At 35.1% G+C, this 23,760-nt stretch overlaps 1 protein-coding gene across 10 annotated transcripts in view; it reads left to right on the forward strand.

Moving 5' to 3' along the window:
- LOC113776425 (calcium-transporting ATPase 10, plasma membrane-type-like) overlaps window positions 1-23,484 on the forward strand; it is a 36,392-nt gene extending 12,908 nt beyond the window's left edge. For 5 of the 10 annotated variants that reach the window (XM_027321571.1, XM_027321576.1, XM_027321577.1 and 2 more), the window contains exons 4-37: window positions 3,216-3,476; window positions 5,509-5,625; window positions 5,712-5,751; window positions 7,123-7,247; window positions 7,342-7,473; window positions 7,562-7,651; window positions 8,020-8,089; window positions 9,776-9,846; window positions 9,922-10,005; window positions 10,097-10,174; window positions 10,260-10,331; window positions 11,908-11,991; window positions 12,081-12,163; window positions 12,330-12,438; window positions 12,533-12,588; window positions 12,965-13,007; window positions 13,146-13,229; window positions 13,504-13,641; window positions 14,509-14,574; window positions 14,674-14,772; window positions 14,981-15,088; window positions 15,365-15,535; window positions 17,394-17,453; window positions 18,928-19,092; window positions 19,194-19,307; window positions 19,960-20,058; window positions 20,310-20,447; window positions 20,677-20,777; window positions 21,402-21,447; window positions 21,559-21,693; window positions 22,397-22,504; window positions 22,582-22,673; window positions 22,878-22,978; window positions 23,075-23,484. In XM_027321571.1, coding sequence (XP_027177372.1) covers window positions 3,291-3,476; window positions 5,509-5,625; window positions 5,712-5,751; window positions 7,123-7,247; window positions 7,342-7,473; window positions 7,562-7,651; window positions 8,020-8,089; window positions 9,776-9,846; window positions 9,922-10,005; window positions 10,097-10,174; window positions 10,260-10,331; window positions 11,908-11,991; window positions 12,081-12,163; window positions 12,330-12,438; window positions 12,533-12,588; window positions 12,965-13,007; window positions 13,146-13,229; window positions 13,504-13,641; window positions 14,509-14,574; window positions 14,674-14,772; window positions 14,981-15,088; window positions 15,365-15,535; window positions 17,394-17,453; window positions 18,928-19,092; window positions 19,194-19,307; window positions 19,960-20,058; window positions 20,310-20,447; window positions 20,677-20,777; window positions 21,402-21,447; window positions 21,559-21,693; window positions 22,397-22,504; window positions 22,582-22,673; window positions 22,878-22,978; window positions 23,075-23,079 — 3,270 coding nt within the window. In that variant the 5' untranslated portion in view covers window positions 3,216-3,290 and the 3' untranslated portion in view covers window positions 23,080-23,484. Of the gene's footprint in view, window positions 1-2,817; window positions 2,879-3,215; window positions 3,477-5,508; window positions 5,626-5,711; window positions 5,752-7,122; window positions 7,248-7,341; window positions 7,474-7,561; window positions 7,652-8,019; window positions 8,090-9,775; window positions 9,847-9,921; window positions 10,006-10,096; window positions 10,175-10,259; window positions 10,332-11,907; window positions 11,992-12,080; window positions 12,164-12,329; window positions 12,439-12,532; window positions 12,589-12,964; window positions 13,008-13,145; window positions 13,230-13,503; window positions 13,642-14,508; window positions 14,575-14,673; window positions 14,773-14,980; window positions 15,089-15,364; window positions 15,536-17,393; window positions 17,454-18,927; window positions 19,093-19,193; window positions 19,308-19,959; window positions 20,059-20,309; window positions 20,448-20,676; window positions 20,778-21,401; window positions 21,448-21,558; window positions 21,694-22,396; window positions 22,505-22,581; window positions 22,674-22,877; window positions 22,979-23,074 lie in introns of those variants that run through there. The other 5 variants (XM_027321578.1, XM_027321579.1, XM_027321580.1 and 2 more) reach the window with 5 other exon arrangements.
- Window positions 23,485-23,760: the final 276 nt, after the last annotated feature.

Below are 23,760 nucleotides of genomic sequence, written 5' to 3' on the forward strand. Positions count from 1 at the left end.
CTTTACGAAACGAAGAAGAAACCTATTCTGTTTGGGCAAATACTTCAGTAAACCTGAACTAATATTTTAGATGTTTTAAAATAATTGAACTACTTGCATTATTTTTTTCACCTTCTAAAAAATTACAAATTTTTAAAGCGTATTGGCTTACAGGACTATCAATGTCAAAGTAGACTAAGGTCTTCTATTTGTGTGTTGGGTGATCAACAAGGAAGATCCAACTTAATGAATTACTCAAAAGTTATTAGGTATTTGGGAATTAAAAAACAGTTACCACATAAGTACATAACTACCCAACACCTTTTTAGGGGCACAAACCTTTTCCAGAAGTAATTTCCAAAAATTGATTGATTTCTTACTTCTACCCCAAGCAAAATCATAAAGGTAAATTACTTTGACTTTTGCCATCCATGTACTTTTTTTTATTTTTTTTTAATATCACTCCAAAAATTTTATTTAGTGTGTTTGTCTAACATAAAGTTCACCAATAGAGTGTACTGAAATTGGTAGTCTTGTAATGATACTTTTCTTTATGTCAACATTATCGTCTCAATGAACAAATAAAATGTAAGGTTGATTTTGTGTATTTATGAAGTTGCAAACCATAACTTCAAAGATTAACCCACATTAGCACCTTTTATTTGCCAAATATTCGCGTTAGTCAATGTCTTAAAATCAGCTTGAACGTGCCATCATGTCATATTAGAACATTATGAAAAGAAAAACACCCACGTATGACTTATAAACAAATAGTTGACAATAGGTATCAAGAGGGGGAGAAAAAAAAAGCAGTTAAACAAGTTTATGGATTAGCACTGTCATACATATCATGAATAAAATATACTATCAGCGTTGTATGAGGAAAAAAATACACTGTCAGCGTTGAATGAATGATAAATTCAAATTTTGCATATATATCATGAATTAAATGGTGATAATGTATACATTTTCAGTGTATATAAGATTTATTCTAAATTTATTTCTTATGTATTCCAATTGCAAAATAGTGTTTTTTCTTCGATATACTTGAGCTTTTACACAACAATTATAATAATTTGTTTTACATTTTACTTTTCTTAGATATCTTTGAGCATTTTTCCACATTTCTCAAAAATTTGAATTGCAAGATTTGAATAACTAGAAAGAAGTACTATAAAGCATCTCTTCTACATCATACTTATTAAAATCATTTTAGCAAAAGACGTTGACTTGAAAGCAATACAAGTAATTCTATCAGTGCCAACAAATGAGTCGATTCACAAACGTGGCTCAACTTAATTCAATACTCACTAATCACAAATTTGAAACGAGCTCCATTTAGAAAAGTATCTACAAGCACACGTATTTTTCTCCGAACTTGATCATAGGATTCAAATTGGACCGTTCTCGTTCGAGTTCAACAGTTGACTCGTTCAGTCGTCTGTAGCCTTCTCTTGGATTTTCACCTCAATTTCCTCTGCCGTACATGTTTTTCCACATCGAGGGATGCGGACAGATGTAATACTTATGGTAACACATTTTCTTCCATGAAATTACACCGTCAATTTCACCGAACCGTCTCACAAATTGCAACTTCTTATATTATTGCAAGTTATTGGTACCTATCAGAGTAATTACCCAAAAGTGTTGATTAGGGTGTGCATTAGGTACAAATTCGATTATTTAATTATTTGAATTTGATTTTTTTGATTATTTTACTTGTAAAATTTTAAATCGCTTTCAATTTAGAATTGGAAATTACAAAATTTATTCCGTTACCGAATTGAATTCGAAAATGATTATGAAGCTGGTTATAACCAAATTAGATAGTAATTTTCACATAATTAAATGGGATTCATTTGTATAGTTGTATACACTTAAATACTTATAATTTACAAATGATGTATTGTATTAAACTTACATTTATTATTATTATTTTTATATAACTTAAATGTTTAATTTGTAAATAACTTGATTGCTTTCAACGGTGAATGCTAACAAACTAATATGTTGATATGCAATTCATATACATTCGCTTAGACTGCTTAATCATACTGCTTAGTTACTTACATTAAACAAGATTAGTGATTAGAAAATATAAATTCACATATTGTATATGTAATGTAAATTTAGAGTATATTAATACTTGCAAATTAAAAGTTACACGTTCAAATATTTAATAACCCAAACATGTATGCTGAATCAATGTCTAAATTCTAATTAATAATTATATTTAATATTTAGTACTATACTTATTATCTAATTCTAGTTATGTATAAAACGGTAAGTATTATAGTTATGCATTATTGTATATTTATATTATTATAATCATATAATAAATACTAAAATAGTATATTATAAATCATTATTTATATTTTTTATTATAGGTACATAATAATACTATATATTATCTATTATTAATAGTCTATACCTATATAATATATTAATAGTATATAACATTTATCTATATAATATATTAATAGTATATAACATTTATCTATATAATATATAATTTTATAAACTAATTTGGTATTCGAATACAATAATATATTATCTTATTTCATTTTATTGAATTTAAATTTAAAATCGATTATTACCAAATTAAAAATTTCATTATCTATTTCATATCATATTAAAATTCAGTAAATTTGATAAAGACCATTTTATACTAAATATTAAATACCCTATTTCAAATTACCAAATTAAAAATAAAATTGGGTATGAATTTGGTATATACCAAGATTGCTCACCTCCAGTGCTGACACCCTTTTGGAATTAAAAAAAGGGTAAAAAACAGAACTGTTTTAAAAGTGTTTTTCGCGAGCGAAACTTCCCCGAAATTTCCTTCTATTCTTCTCTGCTCCTTCGACCTCATTCTCTCTCCTGCAGTTCCCAGACGGTAAATCGAATCACTCCTTTTCTTCATCTCTCTCTAGATTGCATTAAGAATTAAGGAAAGTATTAATATTAATCACTGACTAACTGCCTTAATTGTGCATATTCTCTTGATTTTTTATGCATATATATATGTATGGCTCACATGAGCCGGTGAATTGCGGGACTTTTGATGCATATGCATTTTGGTCGGTTGTCTTCCTCCGACAGCAACCAAACCCTAGCGCATTCTCCGAAGCAGAATTTCTGGATTTTACTGTAGTTTTCTCGGCATTTGTGATCTTTTGTTGGATGAAAATTTATGAGTCCGTTTGAGAGTGCAACTTGTTTTCGAAAAACAGTGCAAATTATTTTCCAATCGGTGTCATCTCTCCTGCGACAGCATTTAAAGAAATTCAACGCCAACAGGAAGAAGAATGAGTGAGGATTTTAAGCCTGCGTCGCCGTATAGGCGGTATCGGAACAGCGACACTGATTTGGAGTCTGGAATCGGCCGTGTCGGCAATGGCTCTACTGACGACGACGACGAGGGGACTTCTGGAGGGCCTTTTGATATTGTTCGCACCAAAAGTGCCCCTATTGATCGATTGAAGAGGTGGCGGGTATGTGTTGTAGTTTTTATTTTTATTTTTTGTTTGCATTTTTGTAATTTTTAGTTCTTTTATTTCTGGCAATGTAAGTGGATTTAGTGTAGCGAAAGATTGTTTGGTAGAAAGTTTTGTTGAGCGAATTTTTGGTTATTAGAATTTTGTCTAGGAATATTTTTGCAGAAATTTTGGAAAGAGTGAAAGCTGATAGAGTATGGAGAATTTGTGGAAAAGGAAGTTAAACATGGGCGAGTGAAGTTGATAGCAATGGGTGAGGTATGGATACAGAGGTTGGATTATTAATCGGAAAGGAGATATTTTTTCAATACTATTTGGTGATGGCTTTTCATAGCAGAATAAAAAGAGTGGGATCTTAGTAAAGGCCTCCGTTGCGAATATTGGATATAACATACAAATTGCAAAATTATAGTTGTAAAAAATTGGAGGAACTTGGTTTGATGCAGGATGTGGTGTAGTGGATATCTGCAATATTGTAACAAATACATATATCTATTGTGTTGCTTAAAATTTCTTTGATTATAAATTTATGCATTATAAATAACCTGTTCAGCTTATCTTTTGGAGTCTTAGATGTAGCTGTTTGTATCCTCGGACATGCATCTTAAGCTAAAAGGGTTACATCCTTATACAGGATCATGGCCCTTTAAGTTTCAGAAGTTCAGTTATTTGCTTCTCTTCTGTGCAGCTTCAGCTTCTGTGTTTCTGATTTCAGTTGATAAACTTCAGTGTCACCTCAACTTCTCATTTTAAACTAAAGATTATCCTCCTTCAGCCTCTAGTTTGTAATTGATAGCTAAGCAAGAAAACAGCAGTTATCCAAATAATTGATGTAATAAGATTTTGTGGGTATCCATCTAAAAATTTTTCTGAAATTCCAGACTTGACATATATGAAATCTGTCCAGCACAAGTAGTAGGAAGATGGTTCCCCAAGTATTGCCAACTTTAGTATATTGTGAAATATCTCAACAATTAGAGCACTTATTTTGCATATGGTCTTTGTGAGTCGAGGTTTAGGTTAACAAGGCTTCAGACCAAGTAGTAGTAACCAACTATGGTTGTCATGACAATTCTTTTATTTTTAGCCTGAAAGAAGGCTTTGAATGGGGCTCTAGATTAGCTAATGTGTACCTATGGCATATAGCATGGCATACCGTGTGGCAGAGATTTCTTTGAGTTATTGTAATGTTTTTCTTACATTGATAAAAGGTTTGATAACTTTAACTGAATGAGAGGGGATTGAAGAACGAAAAAATTTAGGTATTGGGAGTAAAATAGAGTTTATGAGAACACGATAGATTCATAAAATCGAAGGAACTTGAAGAAAAATTCCAAGGGCAAGAAGCTGAAATGGTTGAGTAGAAGTTTAGAGCTGCAAATTGATTTTCAAGAAATGCTCTGACTGATGCTAAGTGTCAAGACTGTAGCTGTCAATTTGAGTACTTGACAGACAATTAATGTAGGGAAATAAAAAATTCCGCAAAGGAAAGCAATCTAACGATTAGAACTGAACTCGTCAGATGCTTGTGAATGCAATGAAGTGGTTGGAAATGAAAGAAAAGAACACGAGAGTTAGAGAATATTTGAGCAACAGTACAGCTGGAGAGCTTGTTTACTTGCTTCTCTATGTAATTTTCTGAATAACAGCATTTTTGAACATGATTAATAATTATGATCACATGTAGAGATGCGATTAAATGATGAGTATTCGAGTTAGTAATGTAAGTTGCTGTATTGAGAATTATAAGCCGAGGATGTTATTGTGTCTTACTTCGAAACATGATTAATGTGCCCAACTTCTCAATGTAATTTTCTAGACAACGGCATTTTTGAACATGACTAATACTATTTGAGTTTGGAATATAAGTTGCTGTATTGAGAATATAAGGCGAGGATATTAATGTGTCTAACTTCGAAGTTTGCAATGAAAGAAGGGCACCATTTTAGTTATGTTATTTCTTGGAAAGTTTCTTTGGGAGAATGTTGCCGATTGTTTGACAAATGGATTTCCTGTTTATATTTTTCAGCAAGCTGCTCTTGTGCTGAATGCATCTCGACGGTTTCGCTATACATTGGACTTGAAAAAGGATAAAGAGAGGAAGCTACTTTTAGCTAAGATTAGAACGCATGCACAAGTTATTCGGGTGAATATTGGTTCTCAATTCTTTTTGGAGAATTATCATTCTTATTTTTTTGTGTATCTCCTGTTAATGCACAACACTTCTATCAGGCTGCTGTTCTCTTCCAAGCAGCTGCACAAGGTGTAGATGGTAAATTACTTGCTCTATTGTTTTGTACAGTTTATTTGTTGTTCAGGATTTTGGCTTCAATGCAAGATGCAGAATTTAGACTAAGAAGAGTTTTTATGCTGCTTCTCCTTGTACTCATCTTCATCCATTCCTCATGGGTGGAAATTCTTTTTTCAGATAATATTTTATTTTTCAGGCTTTCTTTGAGCATCTTTGAACTTTTCGAGCAGGGGGGCTAGCTATTTGACACATACAGACAATAGGAATTTCTTCTTGTTCACATTTAGTTTGACTATTGACCTGCAATGCCTGTGCAATCCCTATCTCTCCTGTATCTTTGCAAATTTTGGTCCTAGATCTGTCTTTTGTCTCTATAATTCGGTTGTCATGCATGATTGTATGCTTTTTGGTTTAATTTATTTGTGGCTGGAGGCTTTTTTAGCTCGAAGCCGTTGACTTTTTACATTCTGCCTCAGCAATGATGCGATTTCTTTGTTGTGGAGCATGCTTTGCTATTCTTTTGAAAGTCATTTCATCATTAAATGTACACTGGCAATATGATTTCTTCGATACTTGATGTGGTTTTCTTGCATAGGATGAGATGACTTGGAAGTGTTGCTACTTCAAGCCTGTGTGGATCTTGAACATGAGAAATATTTGTTGAGTGTTTTGCCTATAAAGGTTGATGCTACTTTTTGAGTAATGGTTTTCCTCATGTTCTGTTTTGCACATGCAACGGAATTCCTTATTGAGGGGTGACAAACAACGTCCAAGGCCATGGATGTTGAGTATTTGTGTGATTATCTTGGGACATCAACTTGACACCTCCGCCATCGAATGATGTAGATAACATTCAGTAATGCTGTTAAACTAAATAGACTCGTAAAATGCATGGAGAACAATTTATTTGCGAAAGGTTGCTTGTCACTGATATGGTTGATGCGGGAGTAGTATTGGCAGCTGACTTGATGTTTTAGTGTTTTAAGTCATGACTTTTGCTAGTAAAATGTAAAGCTAACATTTGAAATCTCTGTTTCTATTTCTTTACTTTCATCTCAAGTTTCATTAAAACTAATGCTTTGTCATTTTAGTTGGTCTGTCCAATTTGATCCTGTCAATGTCGCTTTTACTGCACTTAATGTACAAGTGTTTTACTGGAAAGCATAAAAGTTCAAGATGCATAGAGTTTTTGCTTCATACTTCTGGGTTTTTAGTTGGCCTATGCAATTTGATCCTAATAAATGTTTTACTGGAAAGCATAGAAGTTCAAGATGCATAGAGTTTTTGCTTCATACTTCTGGGTTTTTTCCTTGCTTATCTCCATTGTCTTTCAAAAGCATTACATGTATTGCAAGCACTGAACATTTTGGTCATGTATGTCTGTAATTTTAGTACCAGGATCCCCTTTGAAAAAGCCTCCAACACCGACTCGTACTGGAGATTTTGATATCAGCCAGGAGGAGCTTTCTCAAATGTCAAGAGAGCATGAGATTTCTGCATTGCAGCAATATGGAGGGGTTAGTCCAATGCAACGATTTTCCTTTTTCTCCTACTGTATCAAGCATCATGCACATCTATGAATTTGTTTATTTTTCTGTGTATTACGATCAGGTTAAAGGTGTAGCTGAAAAGTTAAAAACTAGTCTTGAGAAAGGAATTCGTGGGGATGAGACAGATATTTTGAAGCGGAAGAATATATTTGGATCCAATACTTATCCGCGGAAGAAAGGGCGAAGCTTTTGGGTATGTTACTGCAAATCATTGAGTTATTGAACCATTTGCATCATGAGCTGTGCCTCGTTAACTTGCTTATTTGTGAGTTGTGTTATAGAGGTTTCTGTGGGAAGCTTGTCGAGACACTACTTTAATCATCTTGATGGTAGCTGCGGCTGCTTCTTTGGCCCTTGGGATAAAGACAGAGGTAAGCTTAATTTTTGAGTTTGCTCTAATTATTATTATTATTTTTTAATTTTAAGGATAAGTTCACTCTTAATACTTATTTTGAATTGAGAATTGTAAGCCCTATAAAGTTTTTTCTGTTTAATAATTTTGTTGTACTACTATATGTTATGAGATCATGATTTTGTTAGTTGTATGAATTTTAAATCTTGTCTTTTGATTTTCTGACAAGAATGGTATCTGTCCCTATCAAATTCTTATAGATTAAAGTATTTTTTTAATATATTTGTGATTTACTAGCTAATCTGAGTGGAAAATGGAAAATGCTGACATGTTTTGATTGGTTAATTTTGATTTGGTCTTGCCATAGTCTAATATGTTGTTTTCCAGGGTATAAAAGAAGGATGGTATGATGGTGGAAGTATCGCGTTGGCTGTCTTTATCGTCATTGTTGTAACAGGTATTATGACAAGTTTAGCAAAGAAAGTTGGTACAATGTGTGGTTAATTAATGACCAGAAATGCAGTTAATTTCGATTCTGTGGAGAACTGAATGAAATGTATTACATCCATATTACAAGTTTATCCTAAGGTGTTGCTATGGTTTAGCGTTTCTCTCATTTGTTTTAATTCTGGACTTCAATAGGTTGCTTGTAGGTGTAATATTGGGAAATACAGCAAACACTCTGACAAAATCCTTATTGAACCTCTAAAGGAAAGTTTTCTTTGGTTTTGGAGCTTCTTTACATCAACCCTGCTGTCTGACTTCCTCTTGAGGTCATTAAGAGTTATGGTCAGTCAGAACAAAATGTTCCTCATTTTACTTGTCTCAACAATAGAAGACACTATTTTTATATGATACTTTTTGCAAGTAGTCATGTAATAAGAACTTGTCACCCCAGCAAGATCTGGTCCAATGCTATAAAGTAGTTGGTAGTTTAAATTCATGAGGCTCCTTTGGGTTTCCCTCGGAAGACAAGTAAAGAAGCGCCATTCCTGGTGTAGGAGACAAGCTAAATTTGTGGTTTAACAAAGACATTTTTTCTTGCAGAATGTTAAATAAAGTGTTAATTATGTTTCACGTCATGACTTGAGTGCATTATTAAACTGAATTCTCATACTTCAAGGCAATTTTGTCATGGAGCCAGAATTAGCTAATTGTTTCAAAAGTCAGTTATCTTTTTTGACTAGTCAAATCTCAAATCTCAATTGTCATATAGACCATTTAGCATCATTTTAGAAGCAAGTCAATATAATGATGAGTTAAGCAATCGACTTGACACAAAGTTTTGGAAGCACGACCAAGTAACTCAGAGCAAGTCCCACTTTTGTTTTGACATAGCAAATGTCTGGTGCTGTAGTTCGTTGGATTTATTTATTGTGCATATACAACTAAACTGGGATGCCCAAAAATGATTTGTTAACATATAGTAATTCTAGATAGATCTTGGAAACTTTGTATCCCTATGCCTTTACATAACATGAGAATGTGTTGTTCAAATACATTATTCCTTGTGAGAGTATGCTTCTGGTGGATGAAAGTTATTTCTCAATGATTAGAAAAGAGGAATGGCATTTGGGATTTGTACCTCATGTTCTTGGTTTTTCCTAACAAAATAGGGTAAAGTGTGCTCCTTGAACTATAACATTTGTTTTAGTCCTTATTGCCAAGGTTTGTATCATGCTGGGTCCATTTGTAGCTGCATCTTAGGGCAAGTTTATAGATTTGTATGTACATCTATTTATGACATCACAATCATCTTTCCAGCGTGGAAGTAAATGGCTTTTTACCTTGTCAATGGAGTGCAGTAGCTGTGCATCATGGCCCAGTTCCCACTGCACTTTGTATTTATAGCTCTGTGCAATTGTGTGCATTTTGATGCACTCATCTATACTTTGGAAGAGAACTTGTCTAAATAAATTCTGTTTGAACTTTGTAGAATTGTTGTCCTTGGTTACTTGTACCATGCACTTGCATATGATTTTAATGGTTAATGTTTAAGTTTATTGTGGTCCATTGGGTTGCAGCACCTCTCATTGTCAATCTTGATGACATGCATATACCTGAATGCCTTATTTGTTATGGTTCCTTGGCACTTCCAACTTTAGTTTGTCAGCATAATATTATTTCAATTCTCATTCTGTAGCCATCAGTGACTATCGGCAATCACTCCAATTCCAAAGTTTGAATGAAGAGAAGCAAAATATACATTTGGAGGTTTGTAATCTACAACCCTGTGCTGTTCGTTGGAGCCTTTGTCCACTCTCATAATTTGAGAAATTTGAATTGCAGGTGGTTAGAGGTGGGAGAAGAATCGAGGTTTCAATATTTGAGATTGTTGTTGGTGATATCGTACCTCTCAAAATTGGTGACCAGGTGGTTATGAACTTTATTTTTTCTCATGTTCTGGATTTTTACTATCCTTGTGGTTGCACCTTTATGCTTACATACTTCAAATTTTTTACAGGTACCTGCTGATGGAATTTTGGTTTCTGGTCATTCTCTTGCAATTGATGAATCAAGTATGACTGGGGAGAGCAAGATTGTAAGTGTGAATGTGGCAATTTATTCCAGTACATATTGGGTATGAGTCTTGCTATTGTTGATTGAGCCAATAATTTTTCTCACAGGTTCATAAGGATTCAAAGGCACCATTTCTTATGTCCGGTTGCAAAGTGGCTGATGGTTATGGAAACATGCTGGTAAAGAGGATGAAGATATTTATGATTCTTGTTTACTAAAAAATATTTACGCTGTGGTTTTATCTCTTGTGGCATTTTCTGAAAATTTCCTTTTGATGAACATGGAGGAATGCACTTCGAACTGGTCACAACATACTTAACAATTCCTGGATTAATGGCAGCATAATAAGCACAAACTCTGTCATTTCATTTTGCTTTAGATATAATTAATTAGCACTCAGCAGTTCAACACCTTGAATTGCAAGCACCATTGGCAAACTTAGCAAAACTGATCTGGCGAGCGTAGGGGACCAATGTATTTTTGATCTCTTGCCCTTCATTATTGAACTGATATGAAGGATTTCTGTAGATTCTCTGGAAACATGATTGGTCGCTTCTTATTTCAAAATTTTTGTGCCTTTCCATTTTACACCTAATAATGCTTGCAGCTTTATTTGCTTGGTTTCAATTCCATTGGCCCAAAAATAAATCTCCATTTTTTTTAAAATTATAGCCTGTTGCATGTTTTTTGTATTTGTCATTCTTTTCCTGTGAATTTTATTAGCTAGAAGGTGGTAGGTTGCTTTCTGATGACTTTTTGATTGGGGTAATGCTAATGGGAGTATGCTTATTTTCCCATGTCAGTAGTATTCTTGAGAAACTTTTAGACCAGTCATCTTTTCCAACTGATACTGGGATTGTACATTGTCATATTAGATTGTTACAGTTGGTAAAGTCCAATTGGTTTTTAAGGTGTGTTGAAAGTTAGTTATGTAGGATTCTTTGGCAAGGTACGAGTGCTTAGTAACTTGTGTTAGTGCTTGTTTGTTGGTGGTCGTTCAGACAAATATAAGTTGTCTACGTGATTGAAGCATGTTAGCGCCCTATGCTTAGATATTCAGTGTGGATTTAAAAACCAACTATGGGTGCATGAACTCATTTCTTAGAGCCTGAACCATTATGACAAATGATTTAGGAAGTTGCTTCTATCCATCTTACTATTGAATTTCTGGAATAATATATATCTGATGTGGAACAAAACTTAGGGATGTTGCAGGGGAGCCCCTGTATAGTTCCATGCTTCAGTTCAGGCACATCTCTGTAAATATTGTGGTCGACATGTTCTACTAGCCTTGCATCGTTGAAGCAATTTCTTGGGGTTACCTTAGGAGTAGAAACAAGCTGTTTGTTTGGATGCCAATTTTTTTTTTTTTTTTGCCAAAAAATATTTGCTTGCATCACGAAAACATTTTCCAACCACCTTTTTATATTCCCAACCAATTTTCATCTCACATCCATCACATCATAGAAAATGCTATTTTGTTATTTCAAATAATGTCTTGTCCAAATGCATCTCAAGGTTTTTGGAATATCTTGCCTTTGAAAGGCAATCAGAGATTGGATTGTTAGACTGGATATGTTAGCATTATGATATGAAATTACTTTTCTGTTTAGACTATTAGGATAAGTGCAGACTAGAAACTTGCGCTATTTTCCTTCTCCTATACATTCATCATTGCTCATAATCTTTTGGCTAGATGTTCTTTGTGTATTATTGTAACTTTGAGCTGCAAATTTGGAATACTGTATGTTGCAGGTAACTAATGTTGGGATAAATACTGAATGGGGCTTGCTGATGGCTAGTATTTCCGAAGACAATGGTGAAGAAACACCACTACAGGTGTTTTCTTTGTTAGATGTTAACATGGTGTCTTCATTTTGATTGTAGCCATGATTTAAGCCTGACTATAGTGTATGATACGTTCTTAGGTGCGGTTAAATGGTGTTGCAACATTCATTGGTATAGTTGGTCTTGCTGTAGCTGCAATTGTTCTCATTGTCCTTTTCATCAGGTTGGTTTACAGTTGTGTGATTGTTTTCTGTTTGTCCTCTTAATCTACCTTGAAATCATGTTTTATCTTCTGCAACTTAAAATCTGAATTTCGTTTTATTCTCTTAATCTACCTCACAATCATGTTTATATTCTGCAGCTTACAATATTGTGTTGTTGTTGTATAGATTTTTTACTGGCCATACTTATAACACTGATGGAAGTCGCCAGTTTAAAGCTGGGAGAACTAAAGCTAGTACAGCTATAGATGGAGCCATCAAGATTTTTACTGTTGCAGTATGTATACTCTGCTCATTTAATTTCCTCTTTAGTTGTCTAAGTTTGAATATGCCAATTTCAAGTTTTTGACTAATATTGGAAGGACCTGTAGGTGACCATTGTGGTAGTTGCTGTGCCAGAAGGGCTTCCTTTAGCTGTGACTTTAACGTGAGTTTGAATCATGATTCCTACCCTCGATTTCAACCACTCTTTCTCTTCTCAGTCCAATGATATGCAATGCTGCTAGTCGTATATGTGCATGATATTCATGTCCAGTAAGTGCTGTCATTAGGCATTTGTTGTTTAACTGGATAGTCCCTCACGATTTACTGGTTTTTCTTGCTTAAATTTAGCCATTTTTCTATTCCCACTATATGCTTTTTATCTTTTATCTCATCTCAGTCCATTTGAACCTGCTTCAGTTGATCTGATCAAATAGCATGGGTGGCCTTGGCAACAAATGCATGTGTATATATGCATTACATGCCGATATACTTGTAATTCAATCATTTTCTAAACTTTGGGATCTAAAATTTTCCTGTAGGCTTGCTTATTCAATGAGAAAAATGATGAGGGACAAGGCCTTGGTAAGTAAATATTATCTCCCTTCTGGCTGTTTTCATGGACTTTGATTAGCTTTGTCTTTTACTTAGTTACATTGGGAGATAGTTGTATAAAGGGGTGCCTGCTACTGTTTTGATTACACACTCTTGATTAAAATGTAGGTAAGGAGGCTTTCAGCTTGCGAGACAATGGGCTCTGCTACCACCATCTGCAGTGACAAAACAGGAACCTTGACTTTGAATCAGGTCAATTTACACTATCCACCTTTTGCTAATTTTCTTCTTGTCATATCAGGTCAATTTTCTTCTTGTTTATCTTCCTGGACTCTTTCCATCTCCTCTAGTTATCACTGTCCTTTTGTGTTTATTGTTGTCCTTGGGTTTCAGTACCTCTTGGTGGGATTTTCTCCTTTTCTGCTGTGTCTGTAATTTTCAGTACCTATTGGCAGGTCTGGACCATAGAGAAAGATTTAGAATTTCTGTCTTCTCGTATGGATCACAATTCTTTTCTAATCTACAGATGACTGTGGTTGAGGCCTATGTTGGTGGGAAAAAGGTTGATCCGCCTGACGATAAGTCACTTTTGCCTCCTAAACTTACTTCTCTTCTTACTGAAGGCATTGCACAGAATTCTACTGGCAGTGTGTTCTTGCCTGAGGTAGGTCAATAATTTGATTGATATAAAATTGTCATTTGGTACACAACTTTTTTTTCCATGGAGTTCTTGTATCATGCTTTTCTCTGCATACATGATTAATAGGATCAGTGGCTAAAAGTAGACCATTATAATTGAGCACGAAATCTATTAGTTGCTACAGCTTTAATCCCTGGAAAAGCTGAGAAACCCTGATCATGTGCTGGACCGGGATATAAGATTTTGCATGTAGGATGTAAACTTAAAGCGTTTAGATCAGCTGAGCTTTGTAAAACATCCATCTTCTTTGATTTTCCCTTGCCTTTTGGGAGGCTTTGACTTCTTGTGACAGCTAGGAAAGGAACCCGAATTAGTTATGAAGATTATAGAACATATCAATTTGAGCCAATTTTCCAAGGGAACACCTTCTCTCCAAAGTATTTACTTCGTTTGAAGCGTCAAAAAAGAAAATTGTCTATATTGTGAAGATTTGTCTTGGTTTTGGTAGTGATTACTTTTCGCTTCTTGTTGACTCCTGAAAGAGAAGAAGCAAGAGAGGAAGATATTTTGGGATGACATTCCTTCACATCTCATGTGAGTAGTACAACTGACATATATATACAAGAGTGAAATAATCTAGATCCTAAAATCAAGCTATCAAGATCCTAAAATCAAGCTAGAATAATTAGCTATCTACTTCCTATAATTAAACTAGGATAATCAGGCTAATAATCAGGCTATCTAATCCCTATAATTGATGTATAATATATCACACGTATCTAGATATATTCAACAACTCCCAAGGATGTCCTGTTTTTATGTGAAGCTTTTGTGTTTATATAATTAAATGAGGAAGTAAAAAATATTAACTGATTGTGATGGTTAACACAGGGTGGTGGAGATGCAGAGGTCTCTGGTTCACCAACAGAAAAGGCTATTCTTCAATGGGGATTAAATGTAATTCCCCAATCTCATTCTGGCTGTTATTTACCATTCTTTTCTTATGCTCCTATTTGGTCAGAATATTGGTTTTATTAATAGATTGCCTTTTTGTAGCTTGGGATGAACTTTGACGTTATTAGATCAAGTTCATCAATCATCCATGCTTTTCCATTCAACTCAGAGAAAAAGCGAGGAGGTGTTGCTGTGAAACTGGTAATGAGAAATTCCGCCACAAAATTCTGATACTTGCTTAACGTGCCACACTAATTTACTTTCTTGTGATTCTGTTTCAAGGTCTTTTGCTTAGCATTCTTAACTGTTAAGGATTAAATTGTGGATATAAAAAGTTGAATATAATGTAAGATTGTTAATTTTGCAGAATTTTGGTCATCACACTCCTGTGTTTTTGTTATTTATGCAGCCAGATTCTGACATTCATGTTCATTGGAAAGGGGCTGCTGAGATTGTGCTTGCTTCATGCACTGCTTATATGGATGAAAATGATGGGATCCAACCGATTGAAGAAAAGGTCTGACAAAATCATTCATTTTTTTTTATTCTTTTTCTTCACACACTTGCAATTCTGTTATTCTTTATCTGTTGTATAGTTTTTTGTTTTCTAAGTCTGCTGTGACATTCATTTAAAATGACTGACTTTTAACCATCCTCCATGCATTGATGTTGAATATCCTGATTAAATTGAAAGCTTATGCATTTGAGCATAACTTTTTAAACCTTTGTTTCAAACTAGTTATCCTATTTCTTTTGATTTTTTGTATCTCTCTCTTTCTGTGTGTATCTACAGGTGTTAGATTTTAAGACAGCAATTGAGGATATGGCTGCTAGAAGTTTGCGTTGTGTTGCTATTGCATATCGCCATCATGAAGGCAAGGATGTTCCAACAAATGAGGAGGAACTCAGTAATTGGCAGTTACCTGAGGGGCAGCTTGTCTTGCTTGCTATTGTTGGTATCAAGGTACTCTCGCGGTCCTATTTTTGTGGGCCAGATATTGTTTGCTAGCTGTCAGAAGGAAATTGTTCAGCACCAATAGTCTTGGATTATTGATCGTCAAGTTTCCATAAAATTCCTCCATAAAGCTTTTTGACTGTAAAAATGTTCAGTTCTGTTGGGAAGGTAAACCTGCTATATTTTGTCAAAAGTGACTGGTGGATTATATGTGCTCCTCTTTTAAGTGTGCCTGGTCAAAGTTGGAAAGGAAAATGATATGAGGGGACTACTTGTTATCATTTTTAAACTTGTATTGGAAAATGCTGGTCATTTTTTAATGTTTCAAATGTTGGACACTTTTAAGACTTACTTCCCATTTTGCAAAAATTCTTATATTGCCTTTGTCGTTTGGGCAAAATGTGCACTAAATGATTGTTTCACTGTCTGGATTTGCTGCATTTTGTCTTCTTGCCCTCCACTTCTAAAGTTACTTTTAAGTTGGATCATAAAGTTTGTGGTAGACATTAATCTGCACTGATGTTATAATGCTCAATGTCCAATTATTCATATATAACTTGTGTGAAATTATGCAATTACCTTTTTTGTTTGATAGACCACTAGATTCCTTTCCTGTACTTGTCTTTTAGGCTTGGAAGCAATTATGACCCAGGCTTGGAAGCTTAAGACATGCTTCTGTTTGCCCATTTATTGATTATTTCACGCTTGTCTGACCCAGGCTTTGGGTCTAATGAATGGTTTCAGCTCTCTGGTTGCCCAGCTAGAAGTTGAATACTTGTTCCATTTATAGTGGAGCATTTCCATGCCTTGTCTATTTTAGTTGAGCTCATATATTTTTTCCAAGAATATCTAATGCTTATAATGTATATACATATTTTGGCTTAATATTTTCATTTTATGATAACCAAGAAGCTAAGGGTTCGTTTGGGAGTGGAGGATTTGGATAGAAAAGAAAGGGAAAAAAGAGAAAGTTTACTTTTGCTTCATTTGTTAGTTTGAAGTAGGAAAGAAAAGAAAGGAAACGGAAAGATGAATAGTTATCAAAATGCTTCCTCCCAAATCGGAAGGAAATGGGAAGAAAGTTTGGAGAAAGCTTGATAATTTTTTTAAAATGCCTATTTTGTCCTTAAAAAGGTTTTAAACAAATATTTAATGACTTCTATGTCCAAAATCATTCCACTAATTCTCAAAACTCCCAAACAACATAACAATCTCTTCTCTTCTCTTCTCTCATAACTTAAGCTTTCCCTTCTTTTCTTTTCTATCCTAAACTCCCAAACTAAGCCTAAACTTCGGCTTTTCCAAATGTTTCGAATTATAGCTCAATAATGAAACTTGCTCAAGCTCAAGCTAAGGTAATTGAATTGGGTTAGAGCCAAGTGCTTAATTGTTTGTCTTTTGTTGTTTTTCTAGCAGTCCTATCTGATGGTCCTATCATGTGGACACACAAAAGGAAACTTTGTTCTCTTACACACCTGTTTCCCATCCCCCATCCTTTCCACATCCTCTCTGTCCCAGCTGATTATACTGGTTGTTCTTGACAAAGATGCTTTGGATTCTGTTGTACTTCCTCCTGTGTTTCTGCTTGCTCATTTAGGCCAGTGGTTTTCATTTTTTTTTCCTAATTTGATTTTCTTATTCCCTTTTTCTTGTTTTGCGTTTCTTGGAAACTTGATATTGTTTGGGGTGGTATGGAGACTGGATTCTTGTCTATAGGGTAAATCTAAGGAATACTAAATTTTTTCCCAGTTCATGTCTTCTTCATTTTGGAGTCTGTATGTTCAGTGCAGTCTCGTCATTTCTTCAGCTTGAGTTTGTCCACCATGGTTCTTAATATGTCACTGATGGTATGCATATTTTGATACAGGATCCTTGCCGGCCAGGTGTTAGAGATGCTGTCCAGCTTTGCATAAATGCTGGTGTTAAGGTGTATAACTTTTCCTATTTTTTATCTATTTACGAGTGTGTGAATTGGATGATCATGGGCTATTAGACCAATATACCTTTTAACTGATAGGCATTATTCTTAGTTTTTTGGTCAATGTAAAGGCTGATATAACTTTTACTTTCACTGATCATGTACTTCATGTACTACTTGACCTCACAACTTAACATTGAATTTTATTTGTGTTAATGATGTACTTTCTTTCACATTTAAATCTGTATTAGACGTTTTTGCAAGTTTGAACCCCTATCACTCAAGAAATTCCTTTTTTCCTGTGTAATCTGTTTTTGCATGTAGACCTTGTTGAGGCAACTTATCACCTAAATTTAGACTGGAAATTTTTATTTGTCCTACCTGGAATATGCTTGAATATCCTAGTCATTTTTTGGTATTCTTAGAGATTTATGTCTCGGCAGTGTTTACTGCAGAGTTTGCATACTTCCATGAAAAAGGTTCAATGTTTCTCAAAAAGCATATTTCAGCCTCTGCATTATGTTTATTGATTCTCCTCTTTTTGCTGAAAATGAAGTTGCTGGGCATCATCATCTAGTTGTAGTGGATGATTGTTTGAGTTTGTCTTAAATGTGTGATCATACATTTAAACCGCATCTTTGTACTCAGCACAAAAAAGTCCCTAGACCGTCCTGTTTGAACAGGTCAAGTTGGGCCACATCTTCACCGCTTATGTTTTGAAATATCTTCACCAATACATGCAGATTCATCCTGTCTTCATTAATACTACTGATTACTTGCCAGCTTCCTTTGGCTTAGTGTTGATGGCAATACTGTCCAAGTTTTAGTTTTGGCAAAAGTTTAGCTAGAAAGTTCCTTCCTGCTAAAGGGTGATACTGTATTATTACATAAGCTAAAATAGAAGAACATGCATGCATTGGACAACTGTGCTTGCAATCTTATGCGATAGTAATATTTCAGTGTCAAACTATTAAATTGTTGTCTCTATACATCTATTCTTTTCATTGTTATTTGAAAAGATCAAAAAAGAAAAACAAAAAGAACCTGCCAGATGGTAAATTTGCAACTCCCTTTTCCTAAAGCTTTCCAGCACTTGGTGATTGTGAGCAGTTGGTCTTGGATTTTCGGACATTTTACTTTTGAATGTGCTGTGTTAACCGGCACTAATGTGCCAAGAGCTGTACATTTAGTTTGAATTTTTCTTATGATTTTGTTATGTTGTCTGTCAGGTAGTGACTATGCTAGTTTGTTTTGTTGAATATTTTTGGTAAACCATGAACTTTGGATAACTTCCTTCACTTCTCCAGTTTTCTTTCCTGAATACAACTTTTTGTTTTCGGCATAATATTTAGGGTTTTTTTTTGCTCAAGAATGTTTATGCTTCATTAAGATGGGCAAAAATGCAGAGGCATTCTGATTTGTCTTGGAAGTTGTTATCTGGTGGATTTCTCACCATCATGATTAACTCTCCTGGAATTCCTAGGTACGCATGGTCACTGGTGACAATCTCAACACTGCTCGAGCAATTGCTTTAGAATGTGGGATACTAACGTCTGATGCTGATGCTACTGAGCCAAATCTGATCGAGGGAAAGGCATTTCGTGCCATGTCTGAAGAACGAAGACGAGAAGTTGCTGAGAAGATATCTGTAAGATCTGTGTATTAAATAGCATCCAAAATTAATTGGCCGCACCTGCATAAATGGATTTAGGAAAGTTGTTCATTGGATTAATTCAATTTGATGCGTAGGTAATGGGAAGATCATCCCCCAATGACAAACTTTTACTTGTGCAAGCATTGAGGAAGAAGCATGTAGTTGCTGTAACCGGAGATGGCACTAATGATGCTCCTGCATTACATGAGGTTTGCTTATTCTGTGGCTGGTGGTAGAAAGTCTATCAACATGTCCTATGACTTGAGTCTCCTGCATTACATCATGTTTTGTGTACTCTGTTACCCTGTCATTGAGTGGGAGTAGTTTTTTAGTTTATATGCAGCATAGGGATCAGATCCTCAATGTGGGTTTTTGTTGCTGTATTTTTTGAGGAAGGGGGATTGGTGGTGAAATGTACTTGATTATAAGGAATGGTACATCTGGGAGCCCAAGCATAGTAAATTTAGTGGGGCTTTTGAAAGTGCAGTGGAATTGGTTGATCGGACTTCCACTGCCAGGTTATTTTGGCGTTACCGTTCTACTTGTTCTTCGCACCTCCCTATCTAATGTAAAGGCCTTTGTTCTCAACTGATTTTAGATTCTGATTTTGAAAAAGTTATTTTTTTGTGTTCTCAACTGTTTTTCATGTTATGATTTTGGATTTTTGGGGCCCAAAAAGCTGAAAATCAGAAGCATCTATTCTGGTGCTGATTTTGACTTTTTAAAATCAGCTTTTACACAATCATAAGCAGTTGAAAAATAAGGCCAAAGAGTATTCGTTGGGTGCTTGGTTTTAATATTGTCTGTGAGAATGGAACCGTTCTTAAGAGTAATTATGGCCTTGATTTTCTTACATTGTAGGCGGACATTGGTCTTGCCATGGGCATCCAAGGAACTGAAGTTGCCAAAGAGAGTTCAGACATCATTATACTGGATGACAACTTTGCTTCTGTGGTAAAGGTGAGGCTACCTTAGTAGTTTGAAAATGCAAATAGATGTTGTTTACATTTTTGTTACCTTTTGGCTTGAACTTTCCTGTTTGTCCTTTTGTTTTATTCAAACAAGTTCATGATTCTCTAATTGAGCTCTGTTGAAAAGTAGGATAAATTATGCATGGCTTGAAAGTGGAAAGAACGTTGTCTTGTCATCATTAACTTTTAGAACTACTTATTTTGTTTAGATCCTGATTTCTGCTTTTCTGTTGACTGCAGGTGGTCCGGTGGGGTAGATCTGTTTATGCCAACATTCAGAAATTTATTCAGTTCCAGCTCACAGTAAATGTTGCAGCTCTAGTAATTAATGTTGTTGCTGCTGTTTCTGCTGGTGATGTCCCGCTGAATGCTGTGCAGGTTTAGATCCTTCTCTGTATCTCCTTCCCTCGATCTCACTCGATAACAGGACGAAAATAGAAAATCACTAACATGCATGAAAAAAAAAGATCTGAGTCAGTACCTTATGTCTTCAAGTGTGTACCCTTGCATCAGAGCAGGTGTTCGTACTGGTATTTGTGCGCATAAGCTTGTATGCCAATATTAACTTGTTACATTATTTGATTTGTATATTGATTTGCTTATGCAGCTTCTCTGGGTGAATCTTATCATGGATACTCTTGGTGCACTTGCGCTGGCAACTGAACCACCCACGGATCATCTCATGACCAGACCTCCAGTTGGTCGAAGGTTAGTTTTACTAAAGAGTGACAAGAAAGTATTCCAAGTATGCCTTTTGCAGCAGTAGTCTTTTTCAATAATTCTGTGTCTTTTTTGGGGGTAAATTTCTGATTTTGTCAAACCGGGGTAGTAAGATGCATAATCATTTATAGAGGTTTAATTTTTGCTCATTCTTGTTTGGTCGTGGAACTGATTTTTTGGTTGAGCTTTGGGGTTTGGCTCAAATAGGCTTGCTTTGAGTGCGTTCATTTATGAATGAACTAAGCTTAACACATGACATGATGTTAGTTTATATTAAGCAGGCCAAGCCAAGCTGAACTTGAGCTTGAACAACTAGTTTCCTTCATGAGCTGAGCTTTAAATACATTCATATGGTTTTGAAGCTAAGGTTAAACATTAATCAAGCCAAGCATGAAATTGAAAAGGCTTGGCTCATCTGGGCCTTAATGTAGCTTTGATAGCAGGATGCCATGGTATTTGTTAGATGTTAAGAATTTGGAAGCATGATTATATTATTTGTCATATTAGTTGCTACTGCATTGTTGTTATCTAGACTGACTACTCAAGAAACAGTTATTTCTTTAACTGACTTTATTACAAAATGAATGCTGATTGTATATTTCCTACTGTTAGGGAGCCTCTCGTAACCAATATAATGTGGAGGAACTTGTTGATTCAGGTATTCACGATTTGTTTGGAACTGCTCTGAGCTCTCAGAATTGCTTGAAAGTGGAAAGGAATGAGTTTCCCTGTCTGTAATTTGTCTAACACTAAACTTGGAAAATGACAGGCTCTTTATCAAGTGACAGTCCTTCTGATCCTGAATTTCCGTGGCAAAAGTATCCTCCATCTGGAGCATGACAATGCTGATCATGCTAATAAAGTCAAGAATACGCTGATATTCAATGCTTTTGTCCTTTGTCAGGTAATTCATCATTCTAATGACTGGGATTGAATAGAATTTGGATACTGTTGTATAATGCCATGGTTTTAACTTGTTCTATACATACTTGTATGCTTGTTTAGATTATATCCTATAAAGGTGTACTTGCATTCTGAAGTATTTTGTTCATCTGATTTTGAATGACCAACATGGTTAGAAATTTTGGTACATGGTTTTGTGTTGCTTCTTGGGCCAATGTGTATGTAATTAAAATCGAAACTTGGTTCAAATAGTTGGTGAAGCTTTTGCATGCAACTAAACAGTAAACGTGAGGCATGTTGTTCTTGATTGCACATTTGTCTCCCTTGTTATGTCTCTTGCGTGCTTGAGGTCAAGATCTCTCACTTTTACTCACTTGAAGGTTTAAAACCTGTTTTTCCAATTAGTCTGATGCAGAATGTTTTCAGTAAGGAGGCTAAAGCTTAGAACTTTTCGTGATTGACTGAAAATTTCCATTAAGGAATAAAGAATGTAATGCTGTCTGTTAGAAGTTTGCCAATATTTTAGGTATGATTGTGCAAATTATAGGTTTTTGTATTCTTGGGTGCTTTTTGGGTTGTTTCTTTGCCTAAACTTCTTAAAATATTGCTTATTAAATGCTACATGCGGCTGTCTATTTCAATCTGATATTCTGGTTTAATTCCTCTCACTGAGTACCTGAATGAGCTTGTCATTCAAATCACAGGTTTTTAATGAATTTAATGCTCGAAAACCTGATGAGATCAACGTTTTCAAAGGAGTCACTAAGAACCATCTCTTCATGGGAATAATTGGGCTTACAGTGGTTCTTCAGGTATCATGTTTATCCTTTCTTTTAATTGAGATGTGCACTATATAGTGTCATACTTCTTATGTGTCGCTTTTCTATAGGTGGTTATAATCTTCTTTCTCGGTAAATTCACTTCCACGGTTAGACTCAGTTGGAAATTGTGGCTTGTGTCCATAGTCATCGGATTGATCAGGTCAGAGATATGTTACTATGAATTGTTGGATACATTAGGCTTGCATATAATTAATTGAGTCTATATGTGTGGTGTGTTTGATTCTGTTGTTGGTGACTTGCTGTATAAAATCCCTTCAAACTATATGTGAAGTGGATTCTTCTCCCTACAAATATGCTGAGTTTACTTGATATTGTTCGTTTTCCTTTTTATATTTGACCACAGCTGGCCTCTTGCTGCTATTGGGAAGTGGATACCTGTCCCAGAGACTCCTCTAGGGGAACTTTTGACAGGAAAAATACGGCAACAGAGAAATGGAGGAGGAGGTAATCTAAATTGCTGCTCAATATTAAAAAAAAAAAAAAAAGCTGACATTTGAACTCGGTATTCACATTAATCTGTTTTACTTCGTTTCTTCACAGATTAAGTACAAGGGCTTAGGACATAGTGAAGGTGTTTTTCTGTTCGAACTTCTCAACTGCAAGTACAGAATACTTTGAAAGAAAGATTTAGGGATCTGACTTTAACCGACTTTAGCGAGCAAATTCCACAGTTTCAGTTCTTTTTGATGCAATTCTCGCCTTATTACTGATGCCAAAGTTTATTGTTTTGGCTAATAGTCGCTGTAAATGTACACACTGACCAGTGTTTTTAAAATGGGACTGGATCGACCGGTTGAACCGGAATCGAGCATATGAAACCTATCCCATTGTAATGCCGGCCGGAAATAGTAATTTACCCTCAAAAGTGGTAAACCAGCCGAACCAACAGAGTCCGGTTCTCAATTGGTATTGAAATTTGCCAAAAAAGCCAAAGTTTTCACTGGTGTCCAGGTTCGAACTTGGTACCTGTTGCACGAGAGTATACGGAAGTAGCCATTGTACAGCAAGCACGATTGGAAATTGTTTAGCACTTAATTTTCTCTCTCTATGATATCTGCAAAGGAAAAGAAAAAAAAAAAGAGAAACCCTCAAATACTCAAAACAAACTCTTCCTCGAGCCCCCAGATCTGCCGCCTGTCTTCTCGTCTTCCTCACCCTGTAATCTCCATTCTCACTCTAAAGTAATTTTTTTTTTTTTTGGAGACGATAACTGTTGTATAACCTAA

The sequence above is a fragment of the Coffea eugenioides genome, chromosome 6, assembly GCF_003713205.1.
Source record: "Coffea eugenioides isolate CCC68of chromosome 6, Ceug_1.0, whole genome shotgun sequence".
Classification (NCBI taxonomy): Eukaryota; Viridiplantae; Streptophyta; class Magnoliopsida; order Gentianales; family Rubiaceae; genus Coffea; species Coffea eugenioides.